At 35.0% G+C, this 23,743-nt stretch overlaps 1 protein-coding gene across 3 annotated transcripts; it reads right to left on the bottom strand.

Annotated features, from left to right (window-relative positions):
* Nucleotides 1-794: 794 nt before the first annotated feature.
* On the bottom strand, nt 795-22,450 carry LOC128559966 (NFX1-type zinc finger-containing protein 1-like). Of its 3 annotated transcripts, XM_053553275.1 has the most exons (6): nt 22,317-22,450; nt 17,904-18,240; nt 7,366-13,925; nt 7,149-7,211; nt 6,150-6,218; nt 795-4,566 (listed from the first exon to the last, which is right to left on the bottom strand). In XM_053553275.1, the coding sequence occupies exons 2-6, from the start codon at nt 18,134-18,136 to the stop codon at nt 3,638-3,640; spliced, it is 7,854 nt and encodes a 2,617-aa protein (XP_053409250.1). In that variant the 5' UTR covers nt 18,137-18,240; nt 22,317-22,450; the 3' UTR covers nt 795-3,637. The 3 variants fall into 3 exon arrangements, with proteins under 3 accessions (XP_053409250.1, XP_053409251.1, XP_053409252.1); XM_053553276.1 differs by lacking the exon at nt 6,150-6,218; XM_053553277.1 differs by lacking the exon at nt 795-4,566 and having other exon boundaries at nt 6,150-6,266.
* Between the last annotated feature and the right edge of the window lie 1,293 nt (nt 22,451-23,743).

The following is a 23,743-nucleotide window of genomic DNA, read 5'->3' as shown; positions in this document are numbered from 1 at the left end:
TCTGAACAAGTCCCTTGAAGAACAAGAGAAAATGTGTCATTCCGAGAGTTAAGTTTTTTCTGTGTTTGAGCTAGACACCTCGTTTTTAGATTCAAGTACCCCACTTTTATGACAAAGATATATATAAATCTTTAAAGTATTAACACAGGGTTTCTATGAATAAACCAGTGACCTAGTTTTTTATCTCGAGTACCTCATCTTTGAAAGTGACCTAGATTTATAGAGACAAACATTCTGACAAAAAAAATGTAATGAGGATCAGATAGAAAATGTGGCACCTTGAGTGTGAACAAAATTTTCAATGGTTTTAACTAGTGAAAGTTTCAGACATCAGGTAGCACAGTCTTTACTTAGATCACACATTTTATACTTCTTAAGGTTAAGTGCACGATAAACCGGTTTAAGCTCCCCAGTGGTGTTGTGCCCCTGACCGTCCTTAGACAGTGCCACCTTTATTTATTTGTTTTGCCCTTGTGTGTTTGCTTTGTGTGTGTGTGGGGGGGGGGGGGGGTCGTATGCACGTCTGCGTGTTTGGTTGCGATTTGGAGAATTTACACTTTTAACGTGGCTTTCCCTGTTGGCTATTTATCCTTGCTTTTTTCAGACGAAGTTCCTTACATATTTGGGCAATTTTTGTGAGTTCCAGAATGTTAAAAGTCAAATTGTTGACAACGAACGGCGACGACGAAGGACGAAGAACAGCGGACAAAGGACGATCATAATAGCTTATCTTGAGCACTTTGTGTTCAAATGTGCTAAAAATGCAAGTCAAATTAGAACAAATAGCAACAGGCTTGTAGTATACGATCAAGTATTTAATTACTAGTATTGAACTGACCCTGTATAAATAATATCAACAGCCTTCGCTTGCGCACCTCTTGAGATCCGATCTAGCAAAATCGACTCGAGCCGAATACAGCATCCCAAATCGAGCTACTATTATAATAACCCTAACCCTTTATATTATACAAATAAAAACATGTAAAACACACAATAGTACTTTAGATGAATGTTCGATTATATATGACAATGGGAAACACTAAAACTTATTTCAGCTGAAGTCAGTGATATGATATGATGATGTGTGTAAAATTAGATGCGACAAGATCAGAAGTATTTTAAACTATGTAAAATGGTACAAAATCTTTTTTCAATACGAGTTACATATACATACATATATAAAATAAACAAAATAAACAAAAGCAACCAGAATTTTCAACTGGACTAAATGAATATTAATATGTAACGGAAAGCAATATGTACACACATCTTGTAAGAAAAACAAACTTAATTCAAATGTTTATGAGTGTATAAGAATCCGGCAACAAAATGACCTCTGACAGAGATTTGGAGAAAGACATTTGTTCTTTATCTTCAAGTTGTTACTAAAGACTTTATGTTGTACATACATGAAATTTATGCTTTGTATGTATTTATCATATTTGAAACTATCGTAAAATTTCGTTAGATTAAATTGCATTTTTTCAAGTCATAGTAAACATTTTTTCTTTATTTCTCGAAGTAGATATCTATTCTACCTGATTTGAGCAACAAAAAGAGTAAAGTCTCGGAGAACGCTCTATAAACAATGAAAATGTAACCTGCGCTTAAAAATGATCAGTGAAAAAAGATAACGTCAAGATATCAATAAAATGACAGGAATTCAGTAATTTACATCATATGTAAACTTGAGCTTTTGTCAAAATTTTTCATATTCAAAAATGTTAGAAACTAATGTTAAAAAATGCAAAATGTTCAAAAACGGAAAATGAAGATTAATAAGTAAATAAATTCTATGATTATCAAGTTTCAAGGGTAAAAACTGCATTTGTCCTGAGTGAATTGTAACGATTATAAACCTGTACATTCTAGACAGTTGCTTCTTACCAGCTCTGATAATATTGCATGAACATACAAATAACTATTAAGAGCAAACAAATTGGTTCGGAGTATTTACAAACAAAATACGTAAAGTGTCATGGTATTTTTAATCACAGTTAGGTTTTAGCACAAGTGCATGACTATATAACATCTGGAAATGATAACAGTCAGATGTATAGTGAAAAAGAGTAAGAGATAAATGTGAAAACAGAAATAAATCTTCTTGATATCATACGTGTTAAAATCGTATAACTACACGGCATTTATCACTTTGTTATTTACATAAACGAACATATTTAGACATACATTTTAAATTATACTCCCTTGTTTTTGCATGCAAGTACATATGACTATCATTTAAAGGCATATAGCTTTGAAATTTTTTTTTCTAGGTCAGGATGATTGCCTTAGCAATACATTGTAATATAAAATCATCCATAAACTATTTGCTAGAACGCGCTATCTGAGTTAAGCTGTATCAAGAACTTTCCAAACCTCGCCTTCAATTTCTATCTCAGCATCAGTCTCTAGTGATCGGCTACTTCCTTCACAACTCTTTTTAGCTCGATTATTCGAAGAATAGTCTAGCTATTCTACTCACCATGGCGTCGGCGTCGGCGTCGGCGTCACACCTCGGTTAAAGTTTTGCATGCAAGTACATATGTCTATCATTTAAAGGCATATAGCTTTGAAACTGATTTTTCTTTTTCTATGTCAAGTACCAACCTCATTGGGTCAAGTCCAATAACTCTGACATGTATTTTGGCCAAATTATGCCCCCTTTTGGAATTAGAAAATCCTGATTAAAGTTTTACATGCATGTTACTATCTCCAAAACTAATGCAGGTATTAAATTGAAACTTGACATGTGTCTTTGGGGTCATAAAACAAGGTGATAGCATCAAGAGCCATAACCCTGTTATGCATTTTGGCCAAATTATGCCCCCTTTTGGACTTAGAAAAGTTAAAGTTTTGCGTGCAAGTACATATAGCTATCATTTAAAAGCATATAGCTTTGAACCTTATTTTTCTTTTTTTAGGTCAATTACCAACCTCACTGGGGTCAAGTCCCATAGCTCTGACATGTATTTTGGTCAAATTATTCTCCCTTTTGAACTTAGAAAATCCTGGTTGAAGTTTCACATGCAAGTTATTATCTCCAAAACTAATGCAGATATTGAATTGAAACTTCAAATGTGTCTCCGGGGTCATAAATCTAGGTGATGGCACCAAGAGCAATAACTCTGACATGCCTTTTGGCCACATTATGCCCCCTTTTGGACTTAGAAAATCTTGGTTAAAATTTTGCATTCAAGTACATATAGCTATTACTTTAAGGCATATAGCTCTGTAACTTATTTCGTCTTTTCTAGGTCAATTACCAACCTCACTGGGTCAAGTCCCATAACTCTCAAATGTATTTTTGACAAATTAGGCCTCCTTCTGGACTGTTATCCTGGTTAATGTTTTGCATGCAAGTTACTGTCTCCAAATCAAATGCAGATATTGAATTGAAACTTTACTATATCTTCAGGGTTATAAAACTAGGTTATAGCATCAAGTCCCATAACCTGACATGAATTTTGGCCAAATTATGTCCCCTGTGAACTTAAAGCTTCTAGTTGAAGTTTTGCATGCAATTTATCATCTCCAAACACTTATGCAGATACTCGATTAAATCTCTATAAATACTCTTACATTAAGGGTAACTTTCCTGCTTCTGGGACAGTAATTCGAATAGTCGAGATTTGCTGTCTTACGGACAGCTCTTGCTATTTAAGAGATCACGCAAATCACATCGACTTTTCTGCATACTGTCCCCAAACATACCCGATGAATTACAGACATTATGGTCTTGTTGTGCTTTACTTTGTTTCCCTGTAGTATTACGATGATTGAGTTTTTCTTTCGCTTTCTCTCTGGCTTGCACGTGCATGCCACGTCTGCCATTATTCTCTGTTGCATTATATGTCCTTAACTTTGACTCAGACTGCTTCTTTTTATCAATAACATTACGCAAATCCGTCTTTTTTCTTTGCGCTGAATGTCTGTTATGTTCTTTAGGGGTACGATCGGAATAAAAAGATACCGTTTCTCTATTATTCATAGAAGAAATTATTCGATTATTGTAAGATGAAATACTACATTCAGGCGTATTACTTGATCGTGTGCCTGCTTTTTTACTTTTGTCTTGCATTTGTCTAATTTGTTGACTTTTTCTCGTCCCTGCTTCAGTTGATCTCTCTATAAGATTTGATTTCTGACTGTAAAGACTTTCGGAGTCTGGATGACTATCTCCATACGTATCAACATCGACATAATCGACTAACTGTCTAATATTCGATGTGGTAGCTTTAGGAGATTTAGGCCAACATATTTTATCTATCACAAATGGATTGCCGAAAGTTTTATTTTCACCTGGCTTCTTGTATTGTTCATGTGCTTCATTTGTATTACTGATAAATTTATTGTTCTTGATAATTACATTGCGTTTGTCTGTTTTCTTAGGCACAGGATTAAGATCTTGTTTGCTTTCGTCTTCAATATCAACTTCAAAATTGTGAATTGTAAATAAGACTTTTCCTTCCTCTTTTATTTTTTTCTTCGACGGTTCTTTTTCATTTGTTTCATTATTCGATCGCTTCTTGTTGTTTAATGCCGATATTTGTATCCTGGTTCCCGTGTCTAAAATAAAGCACAGGTAAAATTATGTAGGATGTAATAATTAGTAACTGAAATGTTTTTACATAATACATATATTATGTATAATCAGGCGAATGGCAAATTAAAGACGGTATAGTTCAGATATTATAATTCATAAGAGTGAAATAAGCGATAATCTGAACCACTTTAATATGCATAATTTGAAGCTTTTAGTATTAATGCTTCTCACAGTGATTGAACAATTTTGGAAAACCTTAACTTATCAAGATAAAATGTTCACGGTTTAGTACGGTTAACCTTGAAATTCGAAAGAAAATCCTGTATGCATATACTACGCTTTGCAATTGAGTTTGCCCTTTCCGAATAATTCAAATCGATATTATACTGGGACTTGACAGGTGTATGTTGACAAAAATAGCCGAGGCCATCTTCCACAATGAATTCGATTGATCCATTGAACGATCATGTTAATCTTGGCGCTGGTCAAAATAATTCGATGTTCAGTTTGTTTTATATTTGTGACGGGCAATCTAAACGTCAAAACTTTGAAGTACCAAAATAATGCAAGATAAATCACAGTACACAGTCATGTAAAGTTATTGGTTTTATCGCTTGCGCATACTGGCGAGTACACACGGTAAATTTTAATCGTGCATGTACAGTACATAGGTTTAAATCCCCAGAAAAAAAATCGTAATTTATAGAGATATTATTTGATAATTTTTACATAAATCAATGAGGAATTGAATGCCCTTTCGATACAAGTTTTAATTATTTGTGGGCAATTCTTGAATATATTTATACCTATAGCATGTAAGCGTCGGCAGCGATGAAAATTTCATGGGAAATTGCTTCAACTATTTTGGTCTTTCGAGTTTTTGAAGTGAGTGGGGATATTGCCCATATGAAAATATTATCTCAATATTTCCTAGGATCGCGTCAAAATTACTTGACTAAAACGTATCCATTATCTTTAATCTTATTCACAATTATTTGTCTAACATCTTTGCTGTAATTTTTACCTCGCGGCATGATTACATAAATGGCTCTATAACGTATTTCGGTGCGTTTCGTCACTAAATCCTGGCTGTTTAACTGAAGGGCGGAGTCAGAATTTCAATCGAGATAAATATAAATGTGACAGGCGAGTACAGTAACTGACTATTGGCTTTTCGATGAGACATTATATCTGTAAAGGGCAAACTCAATTGAAAAGTCGTCAATCTTTTGATAGCCCGCCCGATTAACTCAATAGGGAGAGCGCAGATCTACGGATCGCATGGTCATGAGTTCGATCCCCGGGTGAGGCATTTATTCTCAGTGACGATTTGATGAAAGAGTTTTTGTCTGGAATCTTTCGCCTCTACCTCTGATCCCTACATGTGGGGAAGTTGGCAGTTACTTGCGGAGAACAGGCTTTTACTGGTACAAAATCCAGGAACACTGGTAAAGCTAACTGCCCGCTGTTACAGAGCTGAAATACTGTTGAAAAATGGCTTTAAACATAACACAAACAAAAAATCAATCTTTTGACTATCGAGAATCATTTACCCTTTATTTCACACACAGTGTACTTTAAACACAATAACATTTTACGTAAGTACCTGTTTTCGCTTTCTTTTCTTCTGGCTCAACTTTATTTCGATTCGTAGTAGTTCTTTTAGCAGAGAAACCTAATATATAGAAAGTTTACATGAAGACACTGTTCGCCAACCATCAAGCTAAAATTTACGCAAAGTAATTAAGTGTTGATAAAAGGGACATACATGCACACAACTAGTTAGAATTTTCAAACATGTAACACCTAATTCTATAAATTGGTAAAATCAAGCTCGCTCAATTCATAAAGTATTCTGGTATTATTTATATAAACTTCGTTAAGTAAAATGGAAAACTGAACGGCAAATTTCAATATCGACGTGATAGGTTTATATTGTATGACGCCATTTGTTATGCCATACTGATGTTTACCGCTTCTTTGAAATGTTCCTCAGGTGTACAAACATAATATCGTTTGTATATGTAAGCGAGTATGCAATAAAATATTAGCTTTGCCTCCAAGAATATGCACTAGTTATCCTGAAGTCGCGCATTTTCTTTCCTTTGAAATTCGTGCAGATTTCTTGATACAAACCTAATGGCCTTTAAATTTAATATTGCTGTCAGTGTTTATGGTAATTTCTTTAGCTCTGAATTAAACATAGGGTTGAATAATAGTCTTGTAAACTTTCAAAAGCGCTATTTAGGTAAACCTTTAATTATGGATGAGCTTAAAATCGCCAAACTGTCTTAAATTCTTAAACCGTTCTTACTGTATTCTGCGAAGTATAGTATATAATTTTTAACCATATTTAGAGCACGTTCTTGAAAGAAGTGCGTTATTGTAAAATTGAAGTTACGACATCAGATCAGATTACAACAACCACGTACCGTAAAATAGAAACTTTCCGTACGCATGTTGCTCGGAACTATGTAGCACAAATTACATTAATGATAACATCAAATCCTTTGAAGAAATTCTTTTACGACTTTATTTACTTCTACTTTACATAATTTTCCTCAAAACAATTTCCTTCAACATCCGATTAATAGAAAATAAGTACCTTTTCCGTTAGAGTTCTGAATGCCAGCCTCCTGTATTTTCTTCAAATGAAATACTGATTGTTCTGAAAATAAATACTTTTGAGCGTCAGCCTACAGTTTAACTTATTTCAACGCATGGCGGTCACGTTACTTTCATTAAATTATATATTTCAGAAAAGGATTTTCTGCATAATTATGTTCTATAAAGAAATATGCATTTAAGATGTTAAAACTTACCACTGTGAAAGTACGGAACACTAGGCCATGCGAACAGTTTTATGACATGGGTCTGTCCTTTACCGTCACGAGATTTAGCAGTATCAGTCTTTGATTGCAGTTTCATTGAGAAATCTGTCTCTTTACCAAAAAGCAAGTTTTCTCTTGGATTATCCTTTTTATTACTGCTGCACGGCATATCCTTCGTTATAATTCCCTCCGAAAAGCTGTGTTCTGTGTGCAATACTGTTTCTTCTTGCCCGCTCGTATCATCGGATGCACCTGCACAAATCTTCGGGCTCTCTTTATCTGTGTCAATATTATGTTCAATTTCTGCAAACTCTAAACATTCCTCTTGCGCATCACTTGCATGTTCTATTTCTCCGTCTTCAATATCCTGTAAATTACATCGAATTCTCCTTGTAATACACTGAAAACTTTTCTTAGAGTCCTGATTTTTATTACTTCCGGTTTTTGTTAAATCCATCTCTGATATTTCATTTTCGATTATCTCACCTTCCTCTATCTCTTCATAATGTATCTGTAATACGTTTCTATCTTTATTTACATTTTTCTCATCGCCTGCAACAATGATATGTCTGTACAAAGGTTCAAAAACTCTGGTGCTTGTAGAACAAGCAATTTCATCTCCTTTGGATATGTGAATTTCTGGTGCCAGTAATGTTTCTTCTGAGTCTTTATTTTCAGTCGAGGAAACGAATGGTTTATAATCTACCGTATGGACTTCGCTTACCTGATTATTCTCAACAGAATCAGTAACATGTGTGGGCTCATTTGTGTACAAACTACTGTCGCTTTGCTCTCGAGTTTCAGATTGCCTCTTGCTAAGATGCTGTTCACTGACATTCGAACTTGAACCTTGTGAATTATTTGGTTTTGCTCCATTTTGTTTGTATAATTCTTGTAACGGATAAGTGATATCTATATATCCTTTTCTGAGAATAGCATCTCTGTCAATACTGACTCTTTCAATAGACAGATTTATCACTTCAGTATCAATGTCTTTGGGAAATATATGAAGATATTTTTGAACGTTTCTGCGATCTTCCTCTGAATATTGTCCCGGTTTTAGCAACACTTTGTTGGCGCTTTCAATGATTTCTCGTCTTTCCTTGCTGCTGCTCCCAAGTACTAAATACTTTTCTTCTATTTTTTCCAACTGGCGTCTATCAAGAAACCTCTTCACCTCTCTTTCAATTTCATAAGAATGTTGTGATGAAGACAAACAGAGAGATGCACCACGAAATAGTACTTCTTTATCAGTCGAGCATGACTTCATAATCGAGTTTAAGAAACTGAATATCGCAAGTCGGTTCAGTATGTTTACAACATTCCGACATGCTAAAAAATCAAATATCCCAGGAGGCGACTGAAAACGCCTGTAAAAGTTTGATAGGGTATAGTATGTACTTGCATTAGAGCACGCAGTACAACCAGTGGCCACTATCCAATCTAGCATTTCTTTTGTTTGTGTTGAAGCGGATGTCATAAGGGTACAGCAGAAATCATAATCCCGAAGAACAAATCGTTTGAAATTGTTAATTTCAATGTAGATTTTGTTGACTATGTTTTCATAGCGATTTCCATTAGTGGTACGTATTGGCTCTTTGCACAGAGGACATCTTTTCAAACGCGCACCTTCGTCAATATCCATGTACTCGTCCATTATATCATATCGGACTAGATGTCCACAATCTTGTAGTTGAACAAATCTGGAATCGGGTAAATTTTCACCGCCATAATGGATATCAGTGACACTTTTTTTGTCGCAAATACGACACAATTTTGGACACGGATCTCCACACATGCCAATGCATCTATGTTTGCATGGAAGTAACTTGTTACAAGGCTCGTTACATCGCGCTCTGTTGCAATATACACCACATGGTTGAGTACAAATAAAGTGCTCACATTTCCAGATACAGGCGCTTTTGCATGGTATGCACTCCTCAATGCATAGTTTTCTACATATCCTGTGACTACAATTTCGCATACACTCTTCGGTACATGGTAAACAATATCCACATTTCCCTTTGCAATTATGACCACAAATTAAGTTACAGTTGCAGTTTTCCTTACATAACATATGCCAGCGTCCCTTAAAGCAAGTGCAGCACGATCCTTTACAAGTATGGCCGCACTTCAGATTGGTTTTGCAAGACATTTTACAGTAAGAAAAATGCCCTTTTGGACATTTGGAAATTGCACGTCTGTCATCTTTCATTAGGTCAAAATCGCTGACCATTACACCACAGATTTCTTTGCAAAGATGACCGCAGTCCAGGCGAAGATTACATTCTATTTTACATCCTGTATGTTTTGAGACATCGCGGCACTTAACAGTTTCAATATGTCCGCAGTCAGTACGCAGCATCTGAACATCTTTGATACATTTGTGTTTTGCAGGGTTGACCGAGCACGGTAATATTTCATCGTGATCACATGGTAAATTTACGCTGATTGGTTCCATGCAAACGCACGGATCTTCGCACATTCGTCTACACACATGGCCACAGTTTAACATTTTATTGCAAATGTGTTTACAGCTGTAGTCTTTTAAATCAACTGAGCACTTGATCTCTATTATATGACCGCAACCTGGCAGAGTCATGATAATGGTTTCTGCACAATAACATTCTTGCCAGCACACCTTTTTACACTGATGTCCATTTCTACATTTTCTAGCGCATGGTTTTTTACATATTATATCTGTGTGTTCTCTGTTTATGATGTGACAAAACCTTCCACATGCATGACCACAGTCTAAACGTATGTCACAAAGTTTCTGACAACCTCCTTCCGGAGCGCCCAAAAAGTCTTCTGAATATTCTGCCATGATTCCTGCGTCTTCGGTGTGAATTTGACAACATAACGGTAATGCTTTACCAACGAACCCTTTTTGTCTCATGTTATTAAGAATTTGTTTCCATAAATCAGTCGCTGATGACATGCATGTACTATTCCCAATGATATAAAATCCCTTTTTCGCCCTAGAAAGTGCAACACAAACCCGATTGTCTCTGGCTAGGTAGCCGATCCGCCCTTCTTCGTTGCTTCTTACAAGTGACAGCAAAATAATGTCATTTTCCTCTCCTTGATAATTATCTACTATGGTCATACGAACACCATTTAAGACGTCTCCTTGTTCAAGCATTTCTTTTTTCATCATGTACATTTGACCCTTGTAGGTTGTCAGTATGGTTATATCAGACGCATTGTAACCTTGGAGTAACAAATATTTGCATAAAGCAACAAGATACTGGACTTCATGCACATTTGTGTGGCTCTTTAGCTCTTCATCTTTCTTTTCTTTAACGGAGTGATCAATAAAGTACAAATTGTGGGCAATACCGTTGACCGATTTGAACTGTTTTACGCTTTCGTGATCTAGAAGAGTTCCGTAAAAGTGACGCACATTATCTGCTATTTCAGGCCTCATTCTATGTTGGATTTGTAAACAGTCGTGTCTAATACCATTTCTTACCATCCTCTCAAACAAAGATAGATCCAAATTATATTCTCTTTCCAATCGATAGACATTTGGCTTGGGCTTCAACTGCTTGTGATCTCCAATCATTATGAGCTGCTCGCATCCTGAAGTAAGATTCGAGATCAGATGAGATTCTAATACCTCTGCAGCTTCTTCTACAATCATGATAGTTGGTTTAATCTCTCTAAGAACACTTTTGTGCTTTGCTGCGCCTGTTATTGTCATACCAATAATGTCTGCATTTTGAAAAATGAATTTCTCCTCCATCATATGAACTTCTTTTAAGAGTGCATCAGCCTTCTCATAAAGTTCTAGCTTCTTTACATAGGACTGGTATATCTTGTTACATTTTGTCTGTACCCAATGTAAATAAAGCGCCCATCTCTTTTCTGGTGTGAAACGTGTGGTCAAAATATCACCGACAGACATTGCCTCCGACTTAGACATTGGTTTGATTCTTCGTAAATTGTGCTGTAATGTTTTTGTAAGTTTTCTTCGTTCCCTTTTAACAACTTTTCGCTTTGTGTCACTGAAAAAATGTCCTTTCAAATCATTTATTTCATCAAAATCAAGTGAAATATTTTCTCTTTTAAAAGCTGTAAGTTCTTCCTCTTGCTTTTTTTTAAGTTGTTGTTTGAAATCAAAACTTATTTCTGTCATTGCTTCTCTGTTTTCAATATTTAGTTCCTTGTCTAGTAAAGATTCAAAGTTCTGATCTTTCTTTCCAGGGTTGTCGTGATAAATTTCATTTTGTATTCTTTTTGCCATATCAATGATACCTAACCATTCTACAATACTAGAATTGCCTAAGAATGAGAGCCAAGGAGGTAAACGTTCAGGTCGTTTTTTCAGCCACTTAAACTGTGTGTAATGGTCAATTCCCATTTCGTCAGAAAGTGACCTTTCGTGTACAATGTGTTCTCTCAATACTTTGATTTTCTCCGATTCTATATTTATTTTATATTTAAGATCTTCAACGTCTCTTTTTGCATAAAAACGAGCGCCACGTTTGTAACTTGGCATATCTTCCATATTCCAACGCTCCTTTTTGATTGATTTATAATTAAATTTTGCCATGGTTTCATTACGACTTCTGCCACCAACTCTTACAATGTCGCCATTATAAAAGGAACAGATCCCTTCCATGAATTGATCAAGAGCATGGTTTGTATAGCAAACAACCAACATCTGTGCCCGAACTCCATTCTCATGTTCCCATAAGCGTTTATTGTAAAGCAAGACCTTTGCTATTTTCAGTCCTAAATAGGTCTTTCCGCAACCTGGTGGCCCTTGTATTACCGAGAACTCCTTTGTCAGTGCAGTTTTAAGAGCGTTCAATTGTGACGAATTTAGATGTAGTTGATCTTCCATTGGCCATTTTCCGTCTAGAATGTTTACTTTTTTCAATCCTTTTGAATCTTCGCTGAAGTCTATATTGGGCTCAAATATCTCTTCTTCAGGGTAAGTGAACCTACGACATTTACTAAATATTTTGAAATGTGGATTAATTAAGCATCTTAGGTCGAGTGTTCTTTCTGAATTCTTACGCAAGAAGTATTTTGGAGGCGATACATCACTTTTGCATCTAATTATGTACTCTTTAAAAGGAAGATCATTTTCGGTGATACTTTGAAGGCTAGAAAGCACAGGTCGATATGCCTCAAAGTAGGCAGTTGACTCTATCATTGTGAATGTTGATCCGACTAGTTGTTGTATCTGATTCGGGACATGTGCAAATTTCACGTGCAGACGCCCTTGTCTTCTGAATTTTGCTTCGCTATCTACAATTGCTGCAAAATAACATGTCTGAAAGTTGTTTGCTGATAAACAAACTAGTGATCCGTACTTCAGTCGCTTTGTCATGTTCCATCTAACGTGTCTCAGTTTGCTGATATCGAAGCTTAGAATATGATTCACACCATCTCCACAAAAGGCTGACAAAATTTGTATATTTTCATACACACTTATTTCCTGAATCGTTTTCTTATTTTTGCCCTTTATCTGTCCTGTAAAGGCATGAATTCCTTCCCTTAACGGCTCGACAAAATCTTCTCTCAGTAACCGAAACTGAACATCGAGGTAGTCATCTACACTGCTGTATGACCATTTGGCTTTATGCACCCTGAGGTTTGGTTTAATGTCGCCGTTTAGATCTCCAAGACGAGGAAAAATTGGAATGTCCCTAAAATTTTCATTGGAACTTTCTTCAGAATTAACAGGTTCATGTTGCATTTGTTTTCTTCTTCGTGATGAACATGATTTAACAGTGTAATCAAGTTCTGCAAATAACTGTTCTAAATTTGCAAAGCAAGTATTTACTTCTCCAAGACAGTCGGATCCTTCTGTAAATAAATTTTGTTTTCGAGATTTTTCATTATCCCTTAAATATATATTGCTAGAATCGTGGTCGATATTATCTTCCTCTGCCTCTCTGTACTTGGGACTACAGATATTTTGCAAACAATCACTGTCGCTTTCCATCCTGTTTTCAGCTTCTGTTGGTTTTGTTGTTGTGTTTCCTTTGGAGGAAATATTTGCGCTTGTCAGGTCATTTTTGTATTCCATGGAGTCTCTGACCGTTGCTTGTATTCTTGTGTTTCTTTCGGAGGTATCATTTGTGCTTGTCGGGTCCTTTTTGTATTCCATGGAATATCTGATTGTTGCTACAAGTTCCCTAATAACAGCAAAACTGCCATGTATAAAAGTTAACGCACTTGGATTCAGCAGACACACGCGTATCATTATTCTTAATAAAGCACAAACGGCTTCTAGGTTACTAGTGTCTTCCTCGCTCGAGTGTTTACTCTCAAAGTATTGCTTCAATTTGTCGACGGTATTGCGAACAAATTCTGTTTCCGCCATCGCTTTTATAAGATTTGCTTTTAATGCCGTTGTTGTTTCGCTTTGGAATGCTTTGTCCAAGTATTTCAAGCATCTTTTAAGCCTGTTTTCATTTTCTGTAGCCTGCTTAAGGTAGTTGTTCGCCATTTCTAAGTCTACTCCTAGAATAAGTGATATTTCGCTTGCATCTTTTGTCTTGAGTCCCGCTAAGATTGTTCTAATATCTTCGCTGTAAAATGAAATAAAATGTCTTCAGTATATCTTCGTCCTAGTAATTAAGTTACTTCAATTAAGAGATATTTTTCCGTGAACGTTTGTTTTATAAGTAAATAGAAAAGAAAGCGTTGAGTATTTGGTTGAACGTATCAACATTCATTCCAAAGTGTTGTCATCACCAACATAAAAAATGCTATGCGAATTTTGCCAATATCGTCGTTTGAATACGATTCAGAAAAAGAGTAAAATAGACCAGTTTCTGAAAATTAGCAACTTAAAAAATAGGCCCGGGAAAGCCTAATTGCAAACAGTATTTGGCACGGTTTTAAAACATTCAATTTCAAAGCTTCTGTGACTCATTATTTAAACAGCCTTAGCAAGTTTAGTAAATGTATACCCCCGATGAATAGGTTGTTTTGAGATATAGTGGACATTACGAAAGATATTTAATTTCCAGAAATACACAAGACAAGTTGTGTATAGCGGGACTGAGCAATTGTGTTTTTGTTCACCGACTGATTTAAGTATACTAGCAGTGTAATTAACATTTTTAAATATATATACATGCCTAAGGTAATAGCAGAGCTACCGGCGCCGCGAAGCCGCATTACGGTTAGACGTATGAACAAGAAAACGAATAGAGAGATCTAAATGTGTATACTATCGAGTTGAAAATTCGTGGTACATTTTTGGAATCGGTGTTGTTCGGATTTTTTCATGTGCTCTATGCACATAGTAATTAATCAGTAAAGACGTCAGTAGACGCTTACTGTTTACGGTTGACAAAAGCGTCTCGCTTACTGCTTTGAATATTGAATAAAAATGTAAATGCGCGTTTGATAATAAAAATTTAGAGCTAAAAACATTTTGTACAAAGAAAAAAGAAATAAAATAAAATATTTTCATAATGAAACGACTTTTCTCACGCTGCCATTACCGAATTTTCTAATATATGATTATGTTTGTCATGATGACGTAATAATTCCACAGTGGTGTAGTGGTTAGCGAGTTCGCGTTGAAAACTAGAAGTCGTGAGATCGAACCTCACCTGGACCAGATTTTTTTTTTCTAATCCTTTTTTTATTTCAGGTTTTTTTTTGTATTATTATGAGTTTTGAAAATATTGTATAACTAAAGTCATTCATGTGAAATTAAACAGCTTACGGATCAAAATATACAGGCATTGAACTGTGAGAAGCAAATAATGTTCTTCTCCCCGTTCGCATATATTTCATCCGTTAGCTTTAAAATCACTGACCAGAGTTTATCAGAAAAACTAAAACTATTCGCGATGAATTATCAATAAACATCAAAAAGGTTCTTAGCACCATCCCTATTCTATAGTGCTAAAAGGTTAACCATAAAAAAAACCATAGAAATGTTAACTTAGAACTTCAGTAAATAAACAGGATTTTTCGAGAATTTCGGCAAACACTGTTTTTCTCTATGTAAAATTCTGATCATTAATTTTTAAAAATTGCTAGTCTTTTGGGTTTAAAACAAGCTTTGTACATTAATGTAAATGATTGTAATTTTCCCATACCAGGCGTCTATTATAGCTGTATTTTTGACTGAAAGTTGGCCACAATCATCCTTCCTTTCAGAAAGAACCAAAATTTGACAATAATGACATTTAAAAGAATTACAATAGTCATTTCCAGTATTACGTAAATTCTATTTTTTAATAACTTTGGAATTGAAACATTAACTTGCCAAACATTCACAAGCAAAGATACAGAATTCCTTTGGCTATTGGACTAATGAGATTCTATTAGGTTTGAAGCTTTTCAATTTGAAGGGGTTATCAATTTTGACTGGTTTCCAGTATGATAATAATTTATGTAAAATTGTTGATGCAGTACGTTTTAATAAGAATAACAGAAATTATTCAAATACGTGTTTTTCTCTTTATCTTGGTGCAGATTTCAATCTATATCGAACTTTCTTTTAATTATATACAGAATATCTTTCGAGTATTTCACATGTCAAGAATTAAATTTGATGCAGTCTAAAACATGCATTCAGAAATCAAGAATTATCATTAATACTTATAATTTTAATAGATCTAATAGAACATAAACTTCCTAAACGAATCCATAATTCCAGACAATCCCAACACCACTCCTTTAATTTTTAAGGGGCACTGGTGATTTTTCAAGGGAGCTCTGCCTTTTAGGTAGCACCTAATTTCATATTAGAAAATAAACCAAAAACTCTAAAGTTAGTTTAGATATCCAACTGTACAGCTGCCCTACAGTGATAGAAAAGTGTTACTTGTTAATGTGGGAAATTATGGATTTAAAAAAAGTTATAGACCAATAACTCTAAAGTTACAGACCAAAATAGCGTCCCCATTCAAAATGTACGAGAGGCAGATTTATGTTTCTTGCACGTACATACTGTCACATCATGCTGATCATTTGTGCTAAGTTTTTGTATAATCCATCCATAAATGACAAAGTTACGGACGGATCCAAAACTGTCAATCGGGACTGTAAAAATACAATTGACCTAGTTTACACAATAGACCATTTGCGTTTTGTTTGTGATACCGCTTGCGAGCACTTGACCTTGGTATGAATAGAATAACAATCGAGGAGGAGTTAGATGAAACTTATCGACAAAATCTGGAACTGTCCATTACAGCCCGAATACGAAATCCAGACGGACAAACCAATAAACTGACAAACGAACGAACGGACGCCGCAATTTCTATATGCCGTTCCTAAATGGAACGGGTATAAAAAGCATATGAGAAGATCCTTTGGAATCAGAATGCAACCAAGAAAAATGATATCAGGTTCAATTTTATTGAGCCTGTTAATGACCCTTAATAAAATGCATAACATATTGCCCACCAAAACATTTTCCACCGCCGCAAGTATATACTTTTATTTAAGAAATAATATATCCCAAACAGTGATTTGTCATTGAATAAAATCATTGTTTAGAGTTTAGATGCAAAGGAATTATATCACGAGGGCGCACATTTAAATCATGAGCAAATCACTGTTTGAGATATATCATTATGTACGTCCTTGACGATATCCATCAAATATTTGCCTAATTTCTGTTGATTTCTTTTCCGGCGCGGCGCTATGAGGTCTAACACTATGACGTAATAATTGTGACATCAGAAAAATGAATTTTTGAATAATAACACACAGTTTTCAGCCTTCTTTGTTCAATAGGAAAACAAATCGATCGTGCTAGAACAAAAATTTAAAAATTAACATCAAGGTCGACCGGACACGATGATTCCCAAGCACTGGAAGATACAACACTGAGTCCAAGTACATGTAGGGCCTACACTTTTTATGGCTGTAACACTGCACCTTTGGACTACCGATGTTATAGATTCTACAGAATGTAAATAAGAAGACTCTTTTTAAACCAAGCAAAATGATTACAGTCTTTGTTTATTTGTGGCTGCTCATAAAAGGTTATGAAATGTGCATCAATCCTTACGCTCACTAGCACCAACTTAACATTTGTCCTGCTAAATTCCTAAAATGAACTGGTCTATCATTCAATTTAGGTAGTATCATTTATTATTTACAGAACATTTACTGACTGCAGACCCAGCGTGAGGATCATATCGGTCTGCATTGGTAACAAAGGAAGACTATCTTGCCGCCAGCAGGGTAAAGGTTAAGCAGCACTCTAGTATCCAGAAACTATGAGCCTAAAGAATAAAAATATAACGATACTAAAGCCGCATAACATATATAATAAATTTTAGAGATTCCGTGGTTAAAGTCTCCACATAGCCTGTTATCTAACATAGATATTTGGTAAAGATATATTGTCTTGTGAAGATAGACATAGACATTTCCAATGAGTCACAGTTAGACTGCATTACTCATAAAACAAGTATCTCGTTTGATAAACAAACGTACCCTCATATTAACAGCTAAATCATTAACTAAAATATTTAATTTACTTACAAATGCCTTGTAACACTTGCATAACAATTGAAAGAATGACCTACCTTCTGCTTTCAACAGCCTTGCCAGTTGCTGTTCTGTCCATTAGAGTGTATCTCTTCTCCCCTGTCCTTCTGTCGGATGGTCGTCGTTGATCCTCAAATTCGTCTCTGGTTCTGGTTTTTGTTCGTAGAGTTGCAACTCTTTTATTTCGATAAGGTTTTTGTATTCCTCCCCGGGGTGGGAATGACTTTCGGGCACTGTATTCGCCTCGGCGATTGTTGTTTCTCGATCTCATGGCGTTGTAATTTCGCCTGTCTTGGCTATCCGGCCTTGCACTTCTACTAACACGGCCAATTCTGTAAGTGTTAGTTTCTCATACTTTTGGAACGAGGTGGTAAGCTATAAAAAAAATAATAGGAAAAATGGATTACAATAGCAAACCTATAAACTGACTGTTTCTTATTTCTCAATTTCGGTTGTTTCGATTTAATTGTACGTTCAAGGCAAACGAAGTCGCGAAATTTGTGTGTACATTAACTTTTCAAAATACAGATCATATAGCATGAATTTTTCCAGAACGAACTTTTTAAATTCAATAACTCTGACTAATCAATTGACGAAGTACATGTATATACACAATGCAGGGATGTGAAAGAAAAGGCAACATTGTTATAGCATGGGTCTTTTATGTTATTTAAAACAGTGGAAGATTTTTTTAATTGGCTAATAAATAAGAAGGTTATGAACATTTCAATATTTGACGAAAATGGCAGCCATTTCCGATGGAAACCTAATAAGGGTGTATGTAATGTATTCTCTATTTTCTTTGAAAAAAATGTATTTCCCTTATTCTGTAGAATGAAACCTCTACTTTTCCCAACTAATTCGAACGAAATTATCATGTTTTACATTTTGAAAGACGTTATTTGCTATTAAAGACAAGAGCTCAGCATTGGGTAAATGACGTCACAGACACTTAAATCACTGTCGCCACAGTTACCCATTTTCTAACATTTCAGCGTGTAATATATTTTATTTTCAATATTTTTCTTATTCTAAGAATTCATTAGCGTTTTTAACTGCTGGACATTGACATTCAATTAAAAATTTCCCTTCCCTTTTAATAGTCAGGAAAACGTCAGGTCAGGCACGTCTAAGATAGGACACCGGACGGACAAAAAGTGGAATAAAACACTACGGATGCAATATACCTATGCATGTTCAAAGGCCATAAATATTTCCTTGCCCAGGCAATCTGACTGAAACCCGCAGTAAGGCATTTCCCTACAGCAGTAAACATTTCTGCCATGTTTTTTACGGGCGCGCTAATACTTAGATGGGGGATAATTAAGACAAAGGGTTATTTTCTTTATGCATATTGGTTATTTATTACGACGCTTATTAATCTCCATAATCATAAGACATGAAACAAATGATTTTACAATTTTGATAAAAATCGTTTACAAAAGTTCTTTAGATATATAAACATCTATGTTACTTATGTCTTCAAATGTTTATTCAGTTTAAATATCCGCACTTTTCCTACTAGACATATTTTTCGAAATCCGACAGAACATAAAAGTGTCACTAAAAATCAATTTGCCCTAAACATGCACATCTATCGTGACTAGATTATTTATAGCGTTTATTCTATTTAGATTTTTTTTTTCGAAAATGCATTTTGGCCCATATTCGATTACCCATGTCAATGTGAATTCCAAGGATAGTATTACCGCGTCATCTTTCATGTCTATTAAATTACGTCTTTACATTTTTTTCTGTTTACATTTCAATCGTTATTTGGGCTCGTTATAGCAATGTTTACATCATTTTTGGAAAAGATAGATAGATAGATAGATAGATAGATATCGCCCTTACTACCTGACAGTGTGACACAGGCTTTAGTAAATACTGTTTGTAAGCATATTTAAAGTCAGCGCCGGAACCTGTATGGGCGAATTCTCTAGAAGACTGTTAATATTGTTAGTGGAAGGATAGTGCAAGATACAGAAGACACTCCAGTTCAAGAAGCTTTTCTGGCTCTTCAGCGTGACTGGTGTAAAGCACCCTTGCATAGGACTCTTATCCAAGTGTTATTTCTATTTGGAGGAGCAGGAGCTCGAACGTACGACCCCCGGCTGCGAACTCGAACCACTTATCTTCTCTTGTATATAAGAGTAAACTCAGGAAAGACGTAAATGGTACCATCTCCGAATTTAACTGCTTAGTTTTGCCGATATACTGTATGAATTATGGTAATTTGTTTAGAACGATGGTGTCGTATGTAGTAGATACGGTTAATTTGCAGGCGAACTTTAGTTGGTTAGAATCAGCGGATTTAATTTGAAGAATACAAGAAAGTGATAATGATTTTATTTAATTGCGAATCACCTACGTTTGTTCCATAGTCTTATATGAACACATAAAGTATCCTAATTAATTACCGGTTGAATTCTTAAAATACATCGAGCCACAGATTTAAGAAATACGTTGGAACATTGTTTGTTTTCTTGGGTTTAACGTCACACCAACACATTTATAGGTCATATGGCGACTTTCCAGCTTTAATGTTGGAGGAAGAACCAAGATGCCCCTCCGTGCATTATTTCATCACGGTTGGGCCCCTTCGATAGAACCATCGACCATCCATAAGTCAGCTGAATGGCTTCATCACGTAACGAATTCAACGCTCCAAGTGAGGATCGAACCCACATCGGTGAGTGGCAAGTGATTTGAAGTCACTCGGTTGCGGAGTCCTCTCGTTAGACCACTAATACGGCTATATATGTACGTGGTATTAAAACCGAAAGTAGAGCGGGTGTGGGTAATCCCGAACAGGGGGGTAATTCCGAACACATTTTTCCAATTACATTTTCGTATTCTTGAAAGGCACCAATCTAATCCACGGCGTCACATACATGATAACAACGAATTCCATATCATATTGCAATGAATGCAAAGTTTTGTCGTGCACCTTTTCAAAATAACAGACTAGAATTTATACGACAGCTTGCATGCATGTCGTTCTTACCTGTTTTCGTATTTTGATGTAAGTAGTATGTAAGGATCTAAAAGTATTGGTTTTTACCGCTGACAATGTTTTGATGGAATTCTTACATCACAAGTGTCCCGTGGGAAGGGAGTTAACTGCATTTCTCATTATGGAAAACGTTGAAAGATCAATGAAGCCGTTCGGAATTAGACACATTTGTTAATTAATGTGAGGCTAATTCCAAACAATCAATGTATGAGGAACAGTTTATCCAAAATAAGTATATATAAAGACTTGTACTATATTTGAAGCAAATAACTAGAGCTAGATTATAAATAAATAAATAAGTTGATAAATAAATATATATATAAAAAAGATACAGTAACAAATAAATAAATCTACTACTTTGTAAAATGAGTTCAACTTCCTTTCATTCATATTGGCTTGTTTTAAACATGTGCAATATGATCCGACTCTGGTAGAGGAGGCGGCGACTCATGTAGCAATAGCATGAGCTTGTCAAGAGTTGCAAGCAAATTTTGGGTGCCAAGACAACCCTGCACGACAAGGTCCACGTAACTGCTATGCATGTGAAAAAACCCTACATGCACCAATTGTGGATGCAGATTTCACCCTAAATGTGTGGCAGATGAATTATTGGGCTATACAGACGAACTTCCGTTTGAATGCAAATACTGTTAATTTAAACACAGATTCTAAGACACTTTTAACACTGCACACTCCATCATGTATAAGGGTGTTAATACCATATTAAATGTTTCGGACATTAATCATGTAGAAAGTTGTCACAGATGTTGTGCTGTGCTTCTGCAAATTTAGGTTTAGATACAGATGCTCTGTAAATTCCAGTTATATGTTTTGTTTTATAAAGTTTCTTTGTTAAAAATGCAAGTAATACCGTAAAGAATGTCTTTGTTTATCATTGTAAACAAACAAACATTCTGTTTTTAAGAAGTTGGAACTGTTCGGAATTAGCCCCCCTGTTGTTCGGAATTACCCCCTCTGTTCGGAAATACACGTCCAATAGGTAATATCTTCAATACACTATACTGACAATATCTGTATACTTATATAGTTCGTAATTATACACGCTAAATCAGCTGGAATCACTCTATAAACAAGTTGTTTTTAAATGGCAATATAAGTGGGTATTTTCGAACATTCAACATTATTGCTTAACTGTTCGGAAATACCCACACCCGCTCTAATATCAAACCTAACAACCTAACAACCTAACAACTTAAATAAAATGATGTTAAGTATGTACAAAAATTACTTAGAAAACTGGTCATATCATTACTTTCTTAACATTTGATATACTGATATTAATATATGGTACGTAGATTTCTATGAATTTCATTTTCAAATATAATAAAATATATTTGAAAAGTTATGTTCTTTATTTTCCAAAAACATGCGACATCAAATTTTATACCATTTGTGTAAAATAAAAAGATTTTACCTGAGGTTTCCATTGTTAAATCCGTTAAAATGTTCATAGTTTTGATTTTGTGACTTCGGATTAACTACCACTGCTTAAATAATAATATTATGCATAACTACCCGGATGAAAATATCACCAATTACGTCTTTTTCTATTTATATATTTTCTGAAAATGCATTTTGTCCAAATATCAGATCAAGTGCTTATTAAACGCGTGTTTATCTTAGCTGTACTTTCGGTTACATTTTCCATGTGTAATAAGTAGGCCTAAAATAAAACTGACATCAGCGCATAATTCTGAAAATCAATTTCGCAGCTGACTAGAAACATTGACAAGATTAAAAAGCGTAATTACTACATTGATAGTTTTTGCAAATTAACGCTTTTATACACGCAAAAAATGGCATTTTTAAAATTCTTATATTTACATTTTTACAATAGCTTGCTTCTGCTTTTCTGGAGTATCAGAAAGTCAAAATAAATTCCAGGATATTGACCTTTCACAACCAAAGAGACCTGCCCATGTTCAATTGTAATTCGCCTTCCAATGAAAATACAGTTCCTGATTTTGATTTAAAACGTGTTTTAATACAGTAAAAAAAACTTAGTAGTATCGATTCAATTTTGATCTTTATCAAATTTTGAAACGTCATTATATTTCATTTCTTCGAATTACGTCAGATTGCGATAGGGCCGACATATATATCATTACACCAATGTTTCTTATATATGCAAATGAACGCTAAAATGTATTGTAAATGTAAATATTCACTGAACGATTGCTTGCGTTTCAAATATTGCACTGAACTTACGAGTAAATAGTTCACTATTAACAACTTATAAAATATTACCACTAGTGATATTTTCCGGTGTTTCCGAGTGCTATAACAGAAAAAGTCATGTGACGATTCTATCTACCGCCGTTTTGCAAAAGCCGATTTTTAGGTACCTTGATCTTCTTCCCTTAATAGAACTTGTTGTCACCGGAAAAGTAACCAGATAAATTTTTGTGTGTGCAGATTTATGAAGTCTTTACACAGACGAGTAAAATGTTGCCAACCAATACGTCTATCTATTCAAGTCAGGCATTTAATGTACATTATGGGGAAAATGTTGTTAAAAAACAGTTATAATTTCATGTAATCTCATACAAGATTGGCCTTAATATCCCAACGACACGGATTGTGGTATTAATAAAAAAAGTACCTGAAGAACTGTTAGTAAGGCAAAAAGGGTCTGTGAACAAACCAAAGAAGTATGATTTTAATTCCTAAAAGTATTCTTGAAACAGTTTTCAGTCAGGTCTTTTGATGTAAAGTATTTTTAAAATACATAACTAAAGCCTATAGTGGTTGTTTAGTGTCCTTAACCAATTTTCATTATTATATGTAATTAGACGGGGTTATTATATACTGTTAAATGCTTATTCACCGTGTTGACAGAAA

This window comes from Mercenaria mercenaria, chromosome 10, assembly GCF_021730395.1.
Source record: "Mercenaria mercenaria strain notata chromosome 10, MADL_Memer_1, whole genome shotgun sequence".
NCBI lineage: Eukaryota > Metazoa > Mollusca > Bivalvia > Venerida > Veneridae > Mercenaria > Mercenaria mercenaria.
This window is presented reverse-complemented; position numbering and strand designations above follow the sequence as displayed.

Bases quoted from the DNA above. Each gene is read 5' to 3' on its own strand.
- LOC128559966 (XM_053553275.1), bottom strand. From the start codon at position 18,136: ATGAGATCGAGAAACAACAATCGCCGAGGCGAATACAGTGCCCGAAAG. The intron at 13,926-17,903 runs GTAGGTCATTCT...TTCATTTTACAG, and splicing joins AAGGCTGTTGAAAGCAGAAG to CGAAGATATTAGAACAATCT. The intron at 7,212-7,365 runs GTAAGTTTTAAC...ATTTATTTTCAG, and splicing joins TGTTCCGTACTTTCACAGTG to AACAATCAGTATTTCATTTG.